We start from the raw sequence: 18801 nt of genomic DNA, 5'->3' as shown, positions 1-18801 counted from the left end.
ATGTCGCACAGTCTCTGTTCAATCAACATTTTAATATATTGTACATCAATATAAGCATAAAATTACTACAGAATAATAGCAGAAGTTGGCCTGCTCTTCTAACAAAAAGTATGTAGAAGGCGATAAATTGGCAAGTCCTTCAAGCAGAGCAGTACGGTGACAAATGTGCGCAAACAGCAACCAATGGTGAAGCATGCATTTTAGAACTTTACTGTAGACCAGGGGTGCTCAACCCGTCGATCGCGATCGACCTGTCGATCGACATGGCTTTATCAGTGGATCTTTCAAAACCTGTGTCCGAAGTCTGTTTAAAAGACACCGTTTTGTTGACGTGTCTCTGCCTCTCGTCTCCACCTGCATTTCACCGCCTGTAACGCTTATGCCAACCAACCAACCAACCAGTCTTCCCTCCAGCATGATGATTTTAATGCTGACGAATTTTTTTAACTTGACGGCGCGTTAGGAGCGGGTGTTCCGATGAGCGGGGAGCACGGGGAACGAGCAGGTTGTTGCACGTGGCTTTTGTAACTGATGTGACCCTTAAACTAAATCAGTTAAACAAGGAACTTCAAGGAAAAAACGAAACTGTCATAACTTATGCCTGCTATGACGAGTTTCATGAAAAAATGGACCTTTGGATAGCACATGCAGAAACTAAATGTGAAAAACTTTCCTCAAATACAGTCAAAACAGTGAAATAAACCTCCCTAGTGATGTTTTAAATCTAAGCGACTACACACACACACACACACACACACACACACACACACACACACACACACACACACACACACCCATTTACCTCATCTGACTTTCTGTGCCAAATGAGTAACTGATGAGCTCTACCCATTCAAGGCATGTATTCTTTCTCGAGTTTTCTAATTTTCTACCTACCACATTTGCTTTGTAAGTGCACTTGAATTATATTCTTTCCCAACGATAGTGTTTTAATACAGTAATTTAAACATAATTGTGGAACGCCTGCTCTCTCAACACTCGTATTGGGGTTTAAAGTAAAGCGTAAATTAGAGTGATGTATGCGTACATGCATACTGTGGTAACCCTAATATACAAGCGGAAGAAACCAATGACGTAGCAATTTTTCCAACTGAAGTTTTTACACGTTTTTACAGGATGTACGCTGTATATGAGAGCAATCATTGTGTCTTATGTCGATGAATATACTGTTTTGTTTAGCAATATCATTATCTTTAACAGGGTCACCCGAACTCCAGAGAACACACGTTATTCGATATATTTTCTGAGTATTTTGTTATAAAGAAACCGTAGTCATTGTTGATTCGTTTTATTTCTTTTGACTTATTACCTGTATTTATCTTTGCACTTGTACTGGACTGAAAATATCTGCCAAACTGTGCAAGTTCGACAGTATGCGCTGTGTACATTGTTTGGAAACATGTTCTAACTACTCACGGTATTTGGCCGCAGACAACAGTACTACCCGCATTACTGTATGACACCAAGCTTGCATTCAGCACTGCTCGGTTCTGTGTCGGGTTTGTTTATCCGGCAATAGCCGTTTTATGTTAAGACTGATATACAGCAGAATGGATAGGTTTACTGATGAATAGCTGCCTGGTATGCACCTCGTGTATGAGTTCTCTAAATGCAGTGAAAGAGCGGGACGACGACACCATACCGAGTTGTTCACCCAGCGACGGCAAACATCCCATTACTTTGCATCAGCGGGTTGTTGCTTTACTCATTGTTTCCAATGCGTCGTTTTGGTGTTTGAATATTACAGTCTTCTTCACAGTTGTCAAGACATTTCCACAGAAACAAAGGTAAATGGCGTAACAAACCGACTGAGTCAGAATTACAGTACCACCATCGGAGACAACGGGTCCCTTATGCGAAACAACTTACGAAATTTTGATGACAGAGTTTGGGTTCACCTAGTATAGTATCTTTCAGCAACGACGTAGTCCTACAAGCAGGCAGTATCCCTTCAGAGATTACACAAAACTACCGAAAAACCTGTCTTGATGGCAGGGTGCGAAATTTAATACCGGTCTCCCCAAGCAGAAGGCCAGTCTTACCAACACGCCACCTAGCTGGGAGCAATCGGTCGCAGATACATTTGATATCATTTTGGAAAATACTATTCCACACTGAGTATTTACACTGTTGTGGCAAAAAAATGTGAGCAAAAATAGTCAATAATACAGAACAGCCCACCCGCCGTCCTTAATGGTCTACACATGTGCTATGAGGGACAGGTCTGATGATAATGCTCACCAGGAAGTTGGACATCTTCGAGAGCGTTTTTAGTAACGGGAGAAGTGTGTGGTGACCAGATGCAACAGCCTACCTCATGACGCTCTACAGGCAGCAAAAGAAGAGACTGTGTTAGGTTCAGGGTTTATGTCGCGGCGTCTAGTGCTTCTTCAACAGACACCAGAGGTCAAGTTAGAATACGGCTCCCTACGACACGATCAGAACTGGTCATTTGCGTCGTTGCTTACCACAATCCAACAGTTGCCGCTCTTGCCGTCACACTTGCACTAAGCGGCGATCACTGACAAGGCATGGTCTGCTGTTCTTAAGCCTTCGGCCCTGCATCCCTCTAGTTTCGTCTTTTACTACACCACTGGAACCTGCCTGTACGGCAATGAGGTGCAAAAGAAACCGTGGCAAGGGGAGCACATGCTCGCAACATAGGCTCCAGCAAATGGTTCCAGGTGGCCGTAGCAGGCACTTGCGTCAAACTTTATTCCTTGTCATCTTACGGTCGTTGCGCCATGTGCAGTGGTTGCTCGTCTGAGGCTGCTGGTGCGGTATCTGTGTGTCGCTGCTGTCAGAGGCAAAGAGAACGAGAATGTGCACGTCCTTTGATCACTATCAACAGTGATTTTCTGACACTTACCCTCGAATGTTTTGGAAATTTCTTTGAGGGGGCTACCAAGCCTTTCGCTGACTCACAATAAAAATATTTAACATTCAGGTAACTACACGAATTGTGTTCATATAGTGGCATGCCTGCAATGTTTAGTATTGCAATCCGATGCTCGAAACATCAGACAACTCTTTCACAAAGCCATACATAGTTATTTTCTCAGTACTTACATACGCAGCATGTATTTCAGATTCCGTCCACACGAAGATTGTTTGAATCATTGTATTTAACGACAGCTTTCAGTTGTGAAAATTTCACATTTTATGTGGAACCTGTCTGGTGTTTAGTTTCCAATTGTACAGATGTATACAGGGTGGTCAGAAACAGGCTGAAAAGCTTGTAAGGGAGTTGCAGGGTAAGTTGTGCTGAGAAATAACTTATAAATTCGATGCGTAGCGCCGTTCTCTAGTTAATTAGCATAGCCAACCAACTGGCTGCGCGCAAATTCAGGAACTTCGCCAGAGAAGGTGACACCAAACGTATTAGTTTGGTTTCCTAAAACCAAAGGAGAGCGATACACTAAAACTGAACATGGGACGGTAGCTACTATTGAACTCTAGCAGATCCTGAGCAGTGTCGTGCGCTATTATCTGCGCTACGACAACGACTTACTCCAGCTGTATCTGGCGGGCTACTCGAATTTGCGCGCGCAACGGCCTGACTGGCCAATTCAAGTGCTAATTAACTCGGAAACGGCGCGAAGTATCGAATTGTCTCCCTAACAATTCTTTCTCAGCACTATCTATCCTACAACACCGTTAGAAGCCAATTATTTTCTTGTAGAATGGGTCCATAGCTTCTATAATTTCTTAAAAAGACTTCATTTCGCCTTCAAGCCTTTAGAATTTTATTTTTCAAAATAAAATTCTAGTAGCTGAAAGCAATATGAACTCCTTTAAAAAAACTTCAGAAGCTTTTCAGAGTATTTCTCACCACCCTGTATAACTGATCCCCAAGGATAATGTAGGCTGAAGTAACTGTTTTCCCACAAACCTTGTCACACCACATTTTGTAATAGATAATCTTTAACCTATCTCTTTGGATTCTTGTCATAATAATGAAACTTAACAGAAATAAATTTTATTTTTAATTCGCAGGCAACAGCGGGTGTGCCAGAGAAGACGCGCTGTTTTTAATGTGTTAATGCGCGTGCGGCTTCACAGCTATTAGCTACAATGTATGTATGTACCAATCCGGGTCACTATTAGTGCCGATCTGCAGATGTGTCTCCAGTACTCGCCGTACAGAGGTCACATATTAGAAGCTGAAGCGTTTTCTCTCTTCGATTTTTGTCACAGCCGCACATCTAGCAAAAACCCGCTCCGATAATAACACAGCCTTGGCATCTGCTCAGGGCTTCCAACTAACGCCAATGGAGTTATGACGAACCATCTCTCACCAGCTGGAACTCTTACAAGTAAGTGCCAGAAAACCAGATGTTTCACGTCCAGCAACAAATACACTCATCGGCCAGAACGTCATGACCACCTACCTAATAGCTCGTACGTCCACCTTTGGCACAGATAACAGCGGCGACGCGTCGTGGCATGGAAGCAATGAGGTCTTGGTAGGTCGCTGGAGGAAGTTGGCACCACATCTGCTCACACAAGTCACCCAATTCCCGTAAATTCAGGGGAGGGGGCGATGAGCTCTGACGCCACGTGCAATTACATCTCATGTGGGTTCGATCGGGTTCAGATCGGGCCAGCGTATCAACAGAAGCTCTCCACAGTGTACCTCGACTCACTCCTTCCAACTCCTGACCTCGTGACATGGCGCATTATCTTGCAAAAAATACCATTGCCGTGGAGAAACATGATCGTCATGAAAGGGTGTACGTGGTTTGCAACCAGTGTACGGTACTCTTTGGCCGTTATGGTACCTTGCACAAGCTCCACTGGACCCATGGAGGCCCACGTGAATGTTTCCCAGAGCATAACGGAGCCGCCGCCAGCTTGTCTCCGACCCGCAGTGCGTCAAGGAGCTGTTCCCCTGCAAGACGACGGATTCGCGCTCTCCCAACGGCATGATGAAGGTATCGGGATTTATCAGACCTTGCAACGCCCTGCCCCTGCGCCAACTTCCAGTGCCGGCGGTCAGGCGCTCATTCCAGTCGTAGTGACAACATCGACACATGCATGGGTCGTCGGCTGCGGAGGCCAAGCGTTAGGGGTGTTCGGTGCACCATGTGTTCAGACACAGTTGTACTCTGCCCAGCATTAAAGTCTGATGTTTGTTCTCAACAGTCTGCCGACTGTCCTATTTTACCGGTCTGTCCAACCTACGACGTCCAACATCTGCAACGAGGGATGGCCGCCCAACCCCACGATGTCTGGACGTGATTTTACCTTGGTTTCACCACATGGTGAAGACGCTCACCACAGCACGTCTCGAACACCCGACAAGTCGTGCAGTTTTCGAAATGCTCGTGCTGAGCCTCCGGGCCATCACAATCTGCCCTCTGTCAAACTCAAATACATCACGCGCCTCCCCATTCTACACACGGAAAGACGCTGACTGATACTACATGCACCGTGCGTGAGTGACTAGCAGTCATTCCTCGCCAGGTGATGCTGCTATCGCCAGGACGAGTTTATATCTATAGTAGGTTAGTGGTCATGAAGTTCTGACTGACAAGACAATTTCTAACAATAATACGTGTTTTATTATGTTATACTTTTAACACAGAAACATACCTCTTAAGGAGCAGATTACAACAGTCTTAATTTTTACATTCGTTCTATAACTACGAAAAATATTGAAAATCTAATTTTTATTGCCCCTGGAAACCTTAAGTTACTGACCTGCAGCTGTTCTGGATTACGGAATAGTCGCTAAGTTATATAGAGGATGACTCAGCGGTGAAGTTACAGACTTTAAGGGATGATGGAGAAAGGTAAATGTATGAATATGAGGTAAGTGAATCTGGCTCGGAAACGACCGAGTCTGAAGTTATACGCGAATATTGTTCTGATACTTCTGACATTAGAATACATGTACCGGTACTATTGTTGCCGAGACTGTAGTCTTCAGGAAGACAAGGCGCAGTTTAAATAGATTTTTGTATGGGCGCAGTTATACCTGTTTTGCAACGATATACAAAGAATTCCGCATTCATACAGCACACGTACCTATCGCCACTCATAGAGCGCACGCATCTCTCAACGAATCCAGGACAACTTCCTCGAGATACCTGTGCAACCCTTTCTCTTTCCTTGGAAATGCCATTTGTTCCAGTCGCCAACTACATTCCAACATTTACCTACAGCAAGGCTTAGAGGCCGTAGTGTCACAGGATTTGACAACTCCGACTCCAGCCCGCATCCAGATTTCTACGATACTTTTTTTCCTTGTGTAGAGTTTTTGGTAAAGCGTATCATTACCCTTAGCTGACAATTTTGTCGCTCAACAGTACACCTCCAGACTATCGCAAAAGCGTTTCCGGGTTTGGCGGTCTCTCTGCCGCGCGAGCAACGCACATCATCAAAGATTACAGAGGCGCCCGCGATGCCCACTACTGTAGCATTTGTGTTTCCCAACGGGACTGCCCATCACGCGCATATATTTATTAATAGCATTATCATTTGATTTCCGCTTTCTCAATCCAAACGGATTGCCAGCTCCCTGTGTGCCTGCTGACGAGTATATAGATCTTCGCATATGACGCCTCTATCGTCAACAATGAAGTTCAATTGCTTAAAGAATAGGTAAGGGTAGAAAACTATAGTTGGTTAGCAAGAGTAGCGATGCTTCAGTTTTCATGGCATCCACTTTGAGCTTAACATCAAAGGAAACAGTCCTTGAGCAACCATGTTCAGTGTTAACAGTTGACCATACATGGACAGTTTAATTTCCGCGCTTGCTGTGATATGAAATAATACAATTGTCGTGAGAGAAAACACAGAATCGTTGTTGGTACAGAGGTGTACTTTCAGAAGATCAAGGGCCTGAAACCTTCATTAAGCTTTGATAACACTCCGCTTACAACACACTCATACAACCAGAAACTGTCGGTAGGCACTAGAATGTTACAGGAAGCCATTGCTGATCTTTATCACGATGGCACAACCAGAAAAATAATTTTCACTTAAAAATGGCATGTTCGAAGGATCAGACATGTTTGAATATTTTTATCATCATCTCGCTTCGGAATAGTAACGCAGTGGGAGGTTTATAGTATTACAACACAACTCTCCGAGACGCTTGCAACCACTGTTGTACAAGAAAGCGCAGTCCGGCACCTGAAAAATTTCCACGGACACAGAACTTTTATCTGAAATAAGATAAAGTTTACGGCACCAACCGATAAGAAGGCTACTAAAAAGCGCGAGCATGTTCCAGCATAGCTTATAAAATAAGCTCAGAGATAACGCTTTCTTGCGTGGGCTATCTGTCCATACTAATGACGGGCTTGCATGAAAAACAGCCCAAGTTGTTCAGAAAATTTAAAGACTTCAGGTAGTGTTGTTCCATCTTTGTTGTTTTCTTAATGCGTAGCCTCAATGCGCACTGCCTTAGTCAACATTCGGGCGAGAATATCTTAGCGCTTCAGAGGCAGTATTTTCGAAGAAAACTGCCAGTTCTTTCCTCTGTTTTTTGCACTGAAAACTATTCTGAACTCGTGTAAAATATTACGAATCCTGAAAGTTTCAGATAAGTCTTTAGAATAATCCTTTGCTTTTGATGGGAATCTTATTTTTTCATCTCTCTTAATGCATACGCTTTACTGAAGGGCCAAATCTCATTCCTCTGGACACGATGAATGCAGCAGTCGCTAACTTACAATCTCTAGGGGGTCTCCAGCTTATAATCCCCCTATTCTGATTGTTCCAGTATCCTGAGTATCAACTCAAGACTCATGAGTCACTTCTACAAGAACTAACGAGCGTATGGTCTGTACAATATTTTCAGAAGTTGTGATATTGCTTATGAGTCCGCAAAGTTAGGGTAAGTTTTCAGTTAGTTACTACCTGCTAAACAGGAACGACTTAGTATTCCACGTGAAGGATTGTTCACAACCGAAAACTGCAAACATTGCTCTGCTGTTGTTTCCACATTATATATAATGTTAAAAGTGTCATTATTAAATAAGAAGCAGTAATGCTACCTACTTAATATAAGACGAACTATGATTTAAAAGCGCGAATAATTGCTACGGTTTTCGAAAGACAGCATTGTCACTGGACGACACAAACTAGTTGCCGAAGTTGGACGGTGTATCTAACATATTTTATGAACGTACAAATTTCGGAACCCATGTTCAACTCCGAGCTTCGTTCGATGGTTATACATGTAAAGAAATGGATACGGCTTTCAACTGGACCACGTCTCATACAGCACAAAGACTCTTCAAACCAACTTTGGTTTCATGCCGTATTTAACAGTACACAGAGTCAAGAGTCACGGCAACTTTATGCGCTCTAAGTCTACAGAAATGAAACCGTCACTACCCCATTCATAGAGTTCACTATTAATAGGGGCTTCCATTGTTTGATATTATCTAGACATCTTCAGAAAATGCTTTATCTTTATTGTTGGTTCGTTCTGAATCATTTTTCCTCCTTTCTGATTTTAAGAAAGCCTGTGAAACATTAACACTTTGTTATACGAGACGGAAACGCAACAAATCTAATAAAAATGCGACTACGTATACTTCGTTTCTTTCTAGTTCTGTGAGTTATTTATTATTGTATAGGATTGACTTCTAAAACTCAAAATCTCATTCCTATATAACAACCCCGAAATGTAATGACCATGTTTTAGGATCCAATTATTACCCGAATCGCTTCTGATGAAACTTTTAGTGAAACGACTAAGATATGATGACGCACTTGCTTCATTATTACAGTTCTTTGCAAAACTGCACTACAGCGAAAACAACTATGATCCATAGTCTAGTATGTTTCGTACTCTTTAGTTTGGGATAGACCCTTCCAGTTTTAGAGAACGCAGACCATACACAGAAGCATTTATTTACTTATTTATTCATTTATTTATATTGTAAATACTATCAGCATGTTGCTTCGCATGTGTATCAAACCTCATGTTTCCAGTAGCGTGGTCTCTTTGGTTTCCAGATTGGATAGGAATTGGCTACACATTTAACTCTTCTTCACTCATTGTTAACTGCAGTGCCAGTGGAGCACGAAGTATGTAGCCGATTGTTTCAGAACACGGTACTCGTTGACAAGAGCTAACCCTATTGGAAACATGACATTTAATTGCCGCGAAGTTCTTAACCATGCTCCCACTTTTTAATGCCGTAAACCTTACCACTAATAAGGAAATGTATACTCACCACCACCACGAATGCAGAAACCCAGGAGGTTCGCCTAGCGTTATGTTTTTCTCCCATCGGATCTGGAAAACAAGAAGAGAGCGTTAGCAGGGGCCGCCAACCCACGCTCAAAACCTGTATTGATTTTTGCGGACGCGCAGTCCCTCGCCAGCTGGCTGTCTGCAGGGGTGCTGCCCCGGCCTCAGCTGCGCTAGTCACAACTGCGCTCGTACAAATACATCACTTATCACTGCCACTGCAAATGTGTTGTGTGAACTGAGTGTTCATCAATTCTGTATTACGTATCCTCCTACAAATTTTGAAAATGCTAAAGTAATTCAGTAGGTCACTAATTCTTTATCATGGCTTGACGAAGGCACATTTAAATGTTTAGGAAAAATATCGTTATTAAAACTTACTTGAAAGTCAAGCTCATCTTAACAACATTGTATAATCTGAATGTAGAACACGAAGGTGAATCGCAGTTTTACATTTTATATAGACTGACGTAAAAAAAAAAAATCGCAACACATGCGACATACACGAAAGTTGGTAGATGGGTTTCTACCCATCAGGTTTGCTTTAAATACACGCGGAATCATCCATGTATTCAGTTGCTCTTTTCCATGCTCACTTTGATTGGACTGAACATCGACCTGCTTCTCCGCAGTTTCGTGATACCACGGGGGTAGATTCCTATTGCTGCTAGTCTTGAGCGCCCCATTACCACTATAGTATTAATGTTCCCTTTAAATGTTTACGAAATTTTATTTTATATGGTAGAGAGCGTGAAACATTCCCGAAGTTTCTGTAGCTCTTTATGGGAAATCCTGTGTACCATTCATATTAAGAATATTCTGTCACATAATTTCAAATTAACTGTCGTTAAATTCCTCTATTATTGCTCCAAGATGCTATTTGTAAATTCCTTTTAGTACTGCGTTACTACCGTGTGCTTTAGAGTGTCTGCTCCGTTTAAAAGCTGTGAACTCACTGTCCAATATATCATGGATTATGGAGTGAATCTATGGTCAGACTGCTGCATCATAACCCAGCATGAGCAATTTTTAGAACAAAATCGTGACTGGAAAGTACGTTTTTTCCGCATGTTTGTATCCTGCCCTTGACGAGCCGAACAAAATGGCTCGGAGCACTATGGGACTTAACATCTGTGGTCATCAGTCCCACAGAACTTAGAACTTCTTAAACCTAACTAACCTAAGGACGTCACACACATCCATGCCCGAGGCAGGATTCGAACCTGCGACCGTAGCAGTCGCGCGGTTCCGGCGAGCCGAACAAACCGCTAAGTTTGGAGCAATCTGATTTTCTCTGAGAGTCATATTTGACTCCTGATTGCCATGGAAGACATTTATTTCAAGGACGACGTGAGAGCACCCAGTTCATCTGAAAACGTTGTTCTTAAAGTTTGAAGGCAATATGAACTGCGGTCTGGTAAGTACATTCCAAGAAAGTTCATAAACGGTGGCAAACATTCGCCCTGGGGTTACTGGTGACATTCGTTGAATATTGCGAAATCAAAGATTACTACACTATCGCTAGGAGAGGGACTGCAGGGATGCTAACAAAAAAAGTTAATTTTAAGAAGGGCTATGCGTAAAGCACAGAATAGTTGTAAGTCAAATCCTGGGGAAAGATTTACCAGAAAATGCTAGGAAGTTCTTGTCATTCGTAAAGTCAATGAACAAATCCAAACCTTCCATTCAATTTCTAACGGATCCGTCCAGTGTCGAAACTGAGGACAGCATAAAGAAAACAGGAATTTTCAATTCCATATTAAAAAATGTATTTACTAAAAGTATAGGCATGCTAACCTACCAATGTTACACCGCCCGACACTTACAAATTGGCTATGGCGGCATCAGCATCCCTGGCAATGATAATTGAACTATTAGGGCAAGTCAACTGAATACGACACAGACGGCAAAGAAGTATGTGAACTGTTTATTATTTCAAAGTAATCGCCATAACTTACTGAATTTGTCCCGCTGTGAGGCAAGACGGTCAGTGCCTTCACGGAAAAATGTTTGCGGTTGTCTGCAGAACCATGATTGTACTGAAGCGTGCACCTCTTGATGCCAGGTAAATCACACCACAGATGTCTTTCTTCAGGCCTCCAGAAATATGGAAAGCACATGGGGAGAGATCGGGACTGCATGGGAGATGTGTAAGGGCTTCCCAACGAAACTTTTTAGTCAAAATAACAGGCACGCCAGCTCGAAGAAAGTCATGATGACTTTTTTCTTAGATTGCAGGGCCCTGCTGCTCGTTGACTTTGTGAAACACTTAGAAAAAACAGAAGCGCGTCATTAAATCCAAACCGCCCACGAATGTTGACGGACGGCATTCTGTTACAGGATAATGCCCGCGTATATGTTGTCAAGGTTGTCTCGAATACGCTGCGGAAGTTACGCTGCACAGCCCTTACACATCCTCCATACAGTCCCGATATCTCCTATTGCGTTTAACATATTGTTGGAGCCCTGAAGAAAGACACGGGTGACCGTCAGTTTGCTTCGGACTAAGAGGTGCCTGCCTGGGTAGAATCATGGTTCCGTAGGCAACGGCAAACATTTTTCTATAAAGGCATTCACCGTCTTGTCTCACTGTGGGATAAATGTAGTAGCAGTTATTGCAATTAATTTTGAAATAATAGTTTCCTTCCTTTTTCCCGTATGTCTCGTTTTCATTTGATTGCCCCTAACACATGAAGAGAGCAAGTCACTTTGACTTGAAGGAATTCCGATTTGATGTTACGTGCAATATTCCATGGAACCAGCTCCTTTGCTAGCCCACAGTTAAAGACAATCACCTGAGCAGCGAGCACTCCTGTGTGACTGGAGACTTCTCCAGGTCACTCCTGTACACAAAAAGGTCAATAGATCAGATGCACAGAATTTTAAATCAACTCTGGTAACTGATTATTCTGATGCTGGATTATAGAGCAGACACATTATCAGATCAAAGGTATCCGGACACCCAAATGTAATGCTGAACTGACCATTCAGTATCAGTAGAGAAGGAATAACAGCAGAATGGTCTGCCAGGAGAGCTCAGGGACTTCAAACGTAGACTAGTCATTGAATGCCACTTAGCTACGAAATCCATCAGGGACATGTCAACCCTTCTAACATTGCCCACGTCTACTGTTAGTGACGTGATTGTGAGGTGGAAACTCTTAGGAATGACCACGGCTTAGCCAGGACCATGCAGATGTCTTGTACTGATGGACAGGGGCCATCTAGTATTGCAGAATGTGTTGTAAAAAAAATCACAATAAATTAATGGAAGGAATCACACTTGAGTTCCAAAGTGCTACCAGCAGTCCCACTAGCACAATGAATGTGTAGGGAGTTAACTCTACATGCAGAAGGATATGAACACCTTTTACAAAAGAGTGTACTGTGTACTGTAAAGTAAAAGTTCAGAGACGATGACTGTATCAGCCTGACAATGCACCCTGTCAAAACAGTGTGTGTGGCAGCTATTTGTGGACAGTAATATTCCTGAAATAGACTGGCCTGCCGAGAGCCCCAACCTGAGCCCAATGGAACACCTTTGGGATGAGTCAATGTCAGTTTTACTCCTAGTCCTAGTGTCCAACATCACTATCTTCTCTGGTTTTGGCTCTTGAAGGATTCATGGATGGATGGTCATTCCTCCAGTGATATTTAGACACCTCACTGCCTGTGTCCCCAGCAAACTTTCAGCCATCAAAGGTGAAGGGCAGGCACACACCATATTAATGTCCCCTAAATGGGTGACCAGGCACTGTTAATCACATAGGGTACACACAAAAATTGTTATGCTCAAGGAAAACAAGTTTATCTCAGAATTAGCACAAATTTAGAAAATCAGTTATGTGCAACACAGCTTGCTCCATTCATGGAGGTCGCCTTGAAAACAACAGACACAGGTGAAAAAAATATGTTTCTACTCTTCAGATTTTAGTACCACATCATTAAAAATCTTCATCTAGTAACCAGGATACGATTGCATGAAGTATCTTCACAAAAATATGATTGGCTAGAGGAATATTTCACTAAACAAGTCCAGTACATTATACTGATCAGTGAATCTTCCACAGAGAATAAAATACAATTGAGTGGTCCCAAAGAAAGTATATTGTTAGTTCTAATATTTTCAATATCTGTAAATCATTTAACACACAGAACCACTAGCACTGTAAGTTTGTTTGCCAATGATGCAGTAGTGGATAGCAAGAGCTATCACTTTATGATCCTATGGAACTGCAGGAAGACCCTCACAAGAATTGCACTTCATGTAATGTCTGGCAGCTGATCTCAACTGTGGGTAAATTTTACATAATGTCTGTAATAAAGTGAAAGAGCAGTGTAATATTAAATATTACACGATTAGTGGTGAACACCTTTAATACTTCATATTGTTTCTTAATATTACTATTATCACCTAACATTATGAAGAGGGACAATCATGTGAAAACTCTATTAGGGAGGCCAAATGAAAGACAAATTCGTTGGAAGGATTTAGGTGAAGCATGGCACATCAAATAGAAATTGCTTTAGTGCAGACAATTCTTGAGTAGTGTTGGAGTGTTTGGTGTCCATCTGAAGCAAGTATGTCAGCACACACCAAAAAAATTCAGAGGCACACTTATATAATCCCAACAGCTCAGTATGGCTCATACTACAGTGTAACCATAATGCTCTGAGAGCTTAATTGGGCAGCTTTGGAATAAAGATGAAACAGTTCTCACAAAACCCTTTTGGGTAAATTTAGAGAACTTGTACATTAAGATAACTGTTCAACCATTATGCTGGCACTAACATATCTGTCAGAGACCACGAGGAAGAGGTAATTCACCTAACTCAGTACAGGATTAGAATAGGATGGTGTGGAAGATCACAGTGCCATAACGACATCTGTAACTCTCATCGATACCACAGAAGAGTGATGTCTCACTGCATACTGCAACGATGAATGGGACTTGCTGGTGAAGCCACAACCTGTCTCCCAGCTCCACAGTGCCACCAAATACAGGCCGATATACAGCTAAGCAGAGGAAGGCTAAGTCCAGATGGTAATGTCTGATCAAGAAGACTTCACCTATTTAGGACTAAAGTTATTGATGTCTTTGATTGAACTGTCACTCTAAACTCTGCACTTCCGGAGAAGAGTTAAGTAAATGTGGACATCAAGTGCTGCTTTAATATTCAAAGACAGTTGCAAATATTCAACACATTGCTTTGGAAATGGATTTTATTAAGTTAAGTAAATAAAGTGAACTAATATTTCATATGTTTTAGTTACACACCAGTCTCCCATAACAATCAAAGAAATCACAGTTATGCTGTACGATTGCAGTTTCAACAGGACATAACAGAAGGAAAATTTTTAGTTCTGGTATGACTTAGCCTTAACTTTGCACTGTACAGTGGTTTGCAGGGTATTCATTTAGATTTAGGTGTATTAGGAGGTTTAATATATGTGCATGAAAAATTGAAGGAATAGTAGTGAATTTTTCCGAAGATTTGTGTGCGGAGTATCTATCATAAGGTAAGTATTTCTACAACTATTTCCACAGATCAATGAATGTAACAGAAATACACACAAGCCTAACACATGTTATCAGCATAACTAAAGCACCCACTTTGTATCTGCAGTGACAAATTATCTATTGTTGCTTATGATATTTCAGGTATAATTCATTGTGACAAATTTGTTACACCCCTACAGAGATAAATGACAGGAATGATGACATTTAATACAGAGGCCTCAGCCTAAACTTTACTATAGATACAACAAGGTGCAGAACAAGAGATTATTGAAGACTGACAGCTTTAAAAGGAAATCTGTATTGTTTACATTTAAGAACAGTGGTGAATCATTTCAACTTGTTTGCATCAAAAAACTTACTAAGAAACAATATGGTCTAGATTAATTGCATTTTCTCTGATAAAAAAATCTGCATCAAGCAAAAGTAATAGAAAAACAAAACCCTATACTGCAACCATCACAGAGAGCCATGGCGACACAGTTGGCAGACACACATTTAACACTCCTTTATCCACCAACAATTCGCTCTGCACAAGCCACGGACAATCTGTAAACAAATTAACTAGCCAAAATACTCTTCTTCATTCAGTGTTCACTACTAACACCTTCACAAGTCTAATAGACACTTGTCCCACAGTAAGTAGGCAGTTTGACCAGTCTGCATTGATGCCATTTCTGATGTTTTGTGCATAATTTCAGATATTTTCAGCTGAGTTGAAGTCCTGTGAGTTTGCAGGCCAGGCCAGGCCTGTGACTACTCCATGTTCTTCGTGCAAATGCTTTCAGTACAGAGAATGCAGGAGCTGTCATTTTTGGTGACAGAGCACGTAATGCTTTCGATCCCTATTAAGATGACAGACAAATGCAAACATTTGATATTCTAGCAGCCAGTAACACCACTCCAAGAACTCATCGATAAAGTTGTCGTCCACTTCTTCTCAACCTGGTGGAACCAGGGTTGTTTGTGTAGCAGTGTTAATCTTGCGGCTTTGCCTACAGCTGTGTTGTTTTTATGTCTTTACGTGTATATGGATTGGACTTCTCTTTGTGGTACTGTTACCTGTGTGCAGTTTCTCTGTTTTGGATTTGCTCCTGCCTTCCAAAGTGCATCATCTCTTAATTCATTATGGGTCTGATGCTCACGTGGGCGGCCGCAGTGGTATCGCAGTTCTAGGCGCGCAGTCCGGAATCGTGCGACTGCTATGATTGCAGGTTCGAACCCTTCCTCGGGCATGGATGTGTGTGATGTCCTTAGGTTAGTTAGGTTTAAGTATTTCTAAGTTCTAGGGGACTAATAACCACATCAGTTAAGTCCCATAGCGCTCAGAGCCATTTGAACCATTTTTTTGCTCACATGTTGACTTCTGGTTGATGAGCAAAAACAGTGCTCTAATGTGTTACAGTGTTCTCTTATGGATGTCAAAGTGATTCTGTCATGTGAGCTTCCAGTCAAGGATGACTCTCCCTACATTTTTTGTTGATAGTACATAGGATATGCTGGTGGAACAGGTCAGTGGTGTTGACGTCTGTTTGGTGTCTTCTGATGAAGATCACCACCTTTGCTCTTCGTAGCATGGAAAGCTATTCACCATTCTGCAGCCTACTCCTGTTATGTCCTGGTAAGCTTTCTGTAGTCTTGCGTGTGCAACAGCTGGCCAAAAACTTGTGGTGAGCTCCGTATCAGCAGCATACACTGTTTTGCTGACCCTCTGAGATGCGGGGTTTCTATTGTATGAAATGTACAGAATGGGGGCAAGGACAACCACGCACATGCGCGTGCGTGCATGCTTATGCGTTGACACTCCATCCCTTACACGTACAATGAAGGTATGATGACATACTTAGTTGGAGGTGAGGAAGACTTACAACTTAACACCTTGAAAGCATGCCACTGTGCCAAACACTGTCAAATACTTTTCATACATCCCACCCAAGTATTCCATGTTGGCAAAAGCAAGTATCACATTCTGTCATGGGAGCGATGTCTTCTTCCAAGTTCTCGATTGCAAGGATGACTGATACACTGTCTTTGATCAGACTGAGATCTCACTGATTGGTAGCTGCTGAGTTGTTGAGTGAGTGTGGTGAAGGCTCATGGGGCAGAATCATTACATGCTGTAGCTGCCTGGTCAGTGAAAACAAGAAAGAATATCTTCTCAGATACTTTACTCAGTGTGACAGTGTAAAGCCAGTGTTGGGACACCTGTTTGTAATGATAGGGAAGAGATGGCTGTGATACGAGGTCAGCCAATCTCACACTGGCAGACCTGCCTCCAGGACGACAACACGACAGCAGTGGCCCCTAGTTGAAGAGGACATAAGTGCCCCACCCAACTGGTGGAGCCCACTTTGATAGCAAATTCAATGTTAGCCACTTCGTTAGCACATGCATCATAACCTCTATCAATATTACTCTCTACATAGCACAGACTTGTATTTATTCTGAAGAAGACTTTTGTACATCGCCCTTTGCTTGTGACACATCTATCAAAGTTAAGTAATTGTATCTTGTCTCATTGTAATAAAACTCATATTAATGAGTTGATTGTCTAGTGAACAGAGTATGCAGGATTCCTAGACTCAACACTCAGTGTGGGTAGCATGCTTACTTATTGGTACTCTCAGCTAGCTGGTTCTGACTGGTCTTTGCTCGTGTTAGATACAGTGACAACAACAACATGCTTCGATGCATCTATGTACTGCTTCTGCAAGATAATAATGTTGAAGAGTGTCATAAGGCAAGCAACAGTTCCTTCAGGGAGTTACTTGAGAGTTCGGCCATTAATTTCGTCACATCCTTGGTTGTCGGTAGAAGACATATGTGGGAAGCCATCTCACATTATGTCATGGGAGCAATGTCTTCTGTTTCTCATCTGCAAAGAAGTCTCATACACTGTCTTTGATCAAACAGAGATGTTGCTGGTTGACAGGCTGATTGAGGGGTTGAACATTGCTCTCAAAGGCTTCTGCCAAAGTATTTGCCTTGTTTACTTGTGTGTCTGCTGGTCACCAGGGTGTGGTAAATGGTGGAAGTCTGTCTGGTGAACATACTATGACCCAAGATGGAGTGTCAGGTTCCAGGATGCAAGCTTTTCTTCCCATCTTCTAATAAGAGCGGTTGGTGCTACAGAAGATTCATGTGCCACTTGGTGGCCGGGTGAAGAGTCTCATGCCACTCCCTGCCTAGACGATTTCATTTCCTGATGAGCAGGTTTACTACAGGACATAGAGCTGGAGTAGTAGTACTGGGTTGTTGACTGCATCTTCCCAGTTAGTGTTATCAACTAGCACTGCAGCAATACTTCTGGAGACATGTTCTCAGAAGTGCTTTCAGTTTGTCTTCCTGGTGTGAAGATGTGGGTGTCAAGGTAGGCTCCATCATCGAACTGGAGGCCACCGAAAGATGTCCTGATGGGAATTTGTGGACAATGTTGTTGTCTTGAAGTCAGTTGATGCTATTAAGAATGGTTATGTCAAGCATATCCAGATGACTATCAGAGTGAGTACATTCATCTGGCCTGAACACTTGAGCATGACATCACTTTGCAGCTCACTGTAGTCTTTGTACACCAAAGTTAGTGATGTGGGAATTTCATTCCTGGTTCTTGGTGCTGAAGTCTCCAGCAATAAAGACCTTGCCTCGAAGTTGCAGAAGGGCACTTTAATGTGACATGTCCCTTTGGCACTCTACACACTGCGACAAAGGTAACTACCATTGGGTGGTTTCTATTACGACAGAACTGACCTTTATAATATCAGTTGTGCTGAAGTAATATTGTGATTAAGTATGAATTCTTACACGTTCCTCCAGTATGCGTCAGTCTGTTATTCCTGTAATGTGCATAGTTGACAATATTTACTGTTAGCTCAGGCTTCAGATTGGTTTTGATGACTAGACAGACATTCTAATCTGATGCTACAGCTTATAGCACTTCGTTCATTGTTCAGATGTCCTGAGGAGGGCGGCAAATTTCTGTTGCTGGCTGGTAAGCAGTGGATTTGCATGCTTGAAGCTGGTTTACAGATGGTGGTGCAAGCTCTGCTGGTT

The 18801-nt window shown here is 42.3% G+C and overlaps 1 protein-coding gene across 15 annotated transcripts in view; it reads right to left on the bottom strand.

The window, feature by feature from the left end:
- The window catches only part of LOC126297419 (single-stranded DNA-binding protein 3), a 325367-nt gene that overhangs the window by 238048 nt on the left and 68518 nt on the right, over positions 1-18801 (bottom strand). For all 15 annotated transcript variants that reach the window (XM_049988215.1, XM_049988217.1, XM_049988220.1 and 12 more), the window contains exon 3: positions 9216-9277. In XM_049988215.1, the coding sequence (XP_049844172.1) occupies positions 9216-9277 (62 nt within the window). The remainder of the gene's footprint in view (positions 1-9215; positions 9278-18801) is intronic.

The sequence above is a fragment of the Schistocerca gregaria genome, chromosome X (assembly GCF_023897955.1).
Source record: "Schistocerca gregaria isolate iqSchGreg1 chromosome X, iqSchGreg1.2, whole genome shotgun sequence".
NCBI classification, from domain to species: Eukaryota; Metazoa; Arthropoda; class Insecta; order Orthoptera; family Acrididae; genus Schistocerca; species Schistocerca gregaria.
The sequence above is the reverse complement of the archived record's forward strand: the minus strand, read 5'-3'. Positions and strand labels throughout refer to the sequence as shown.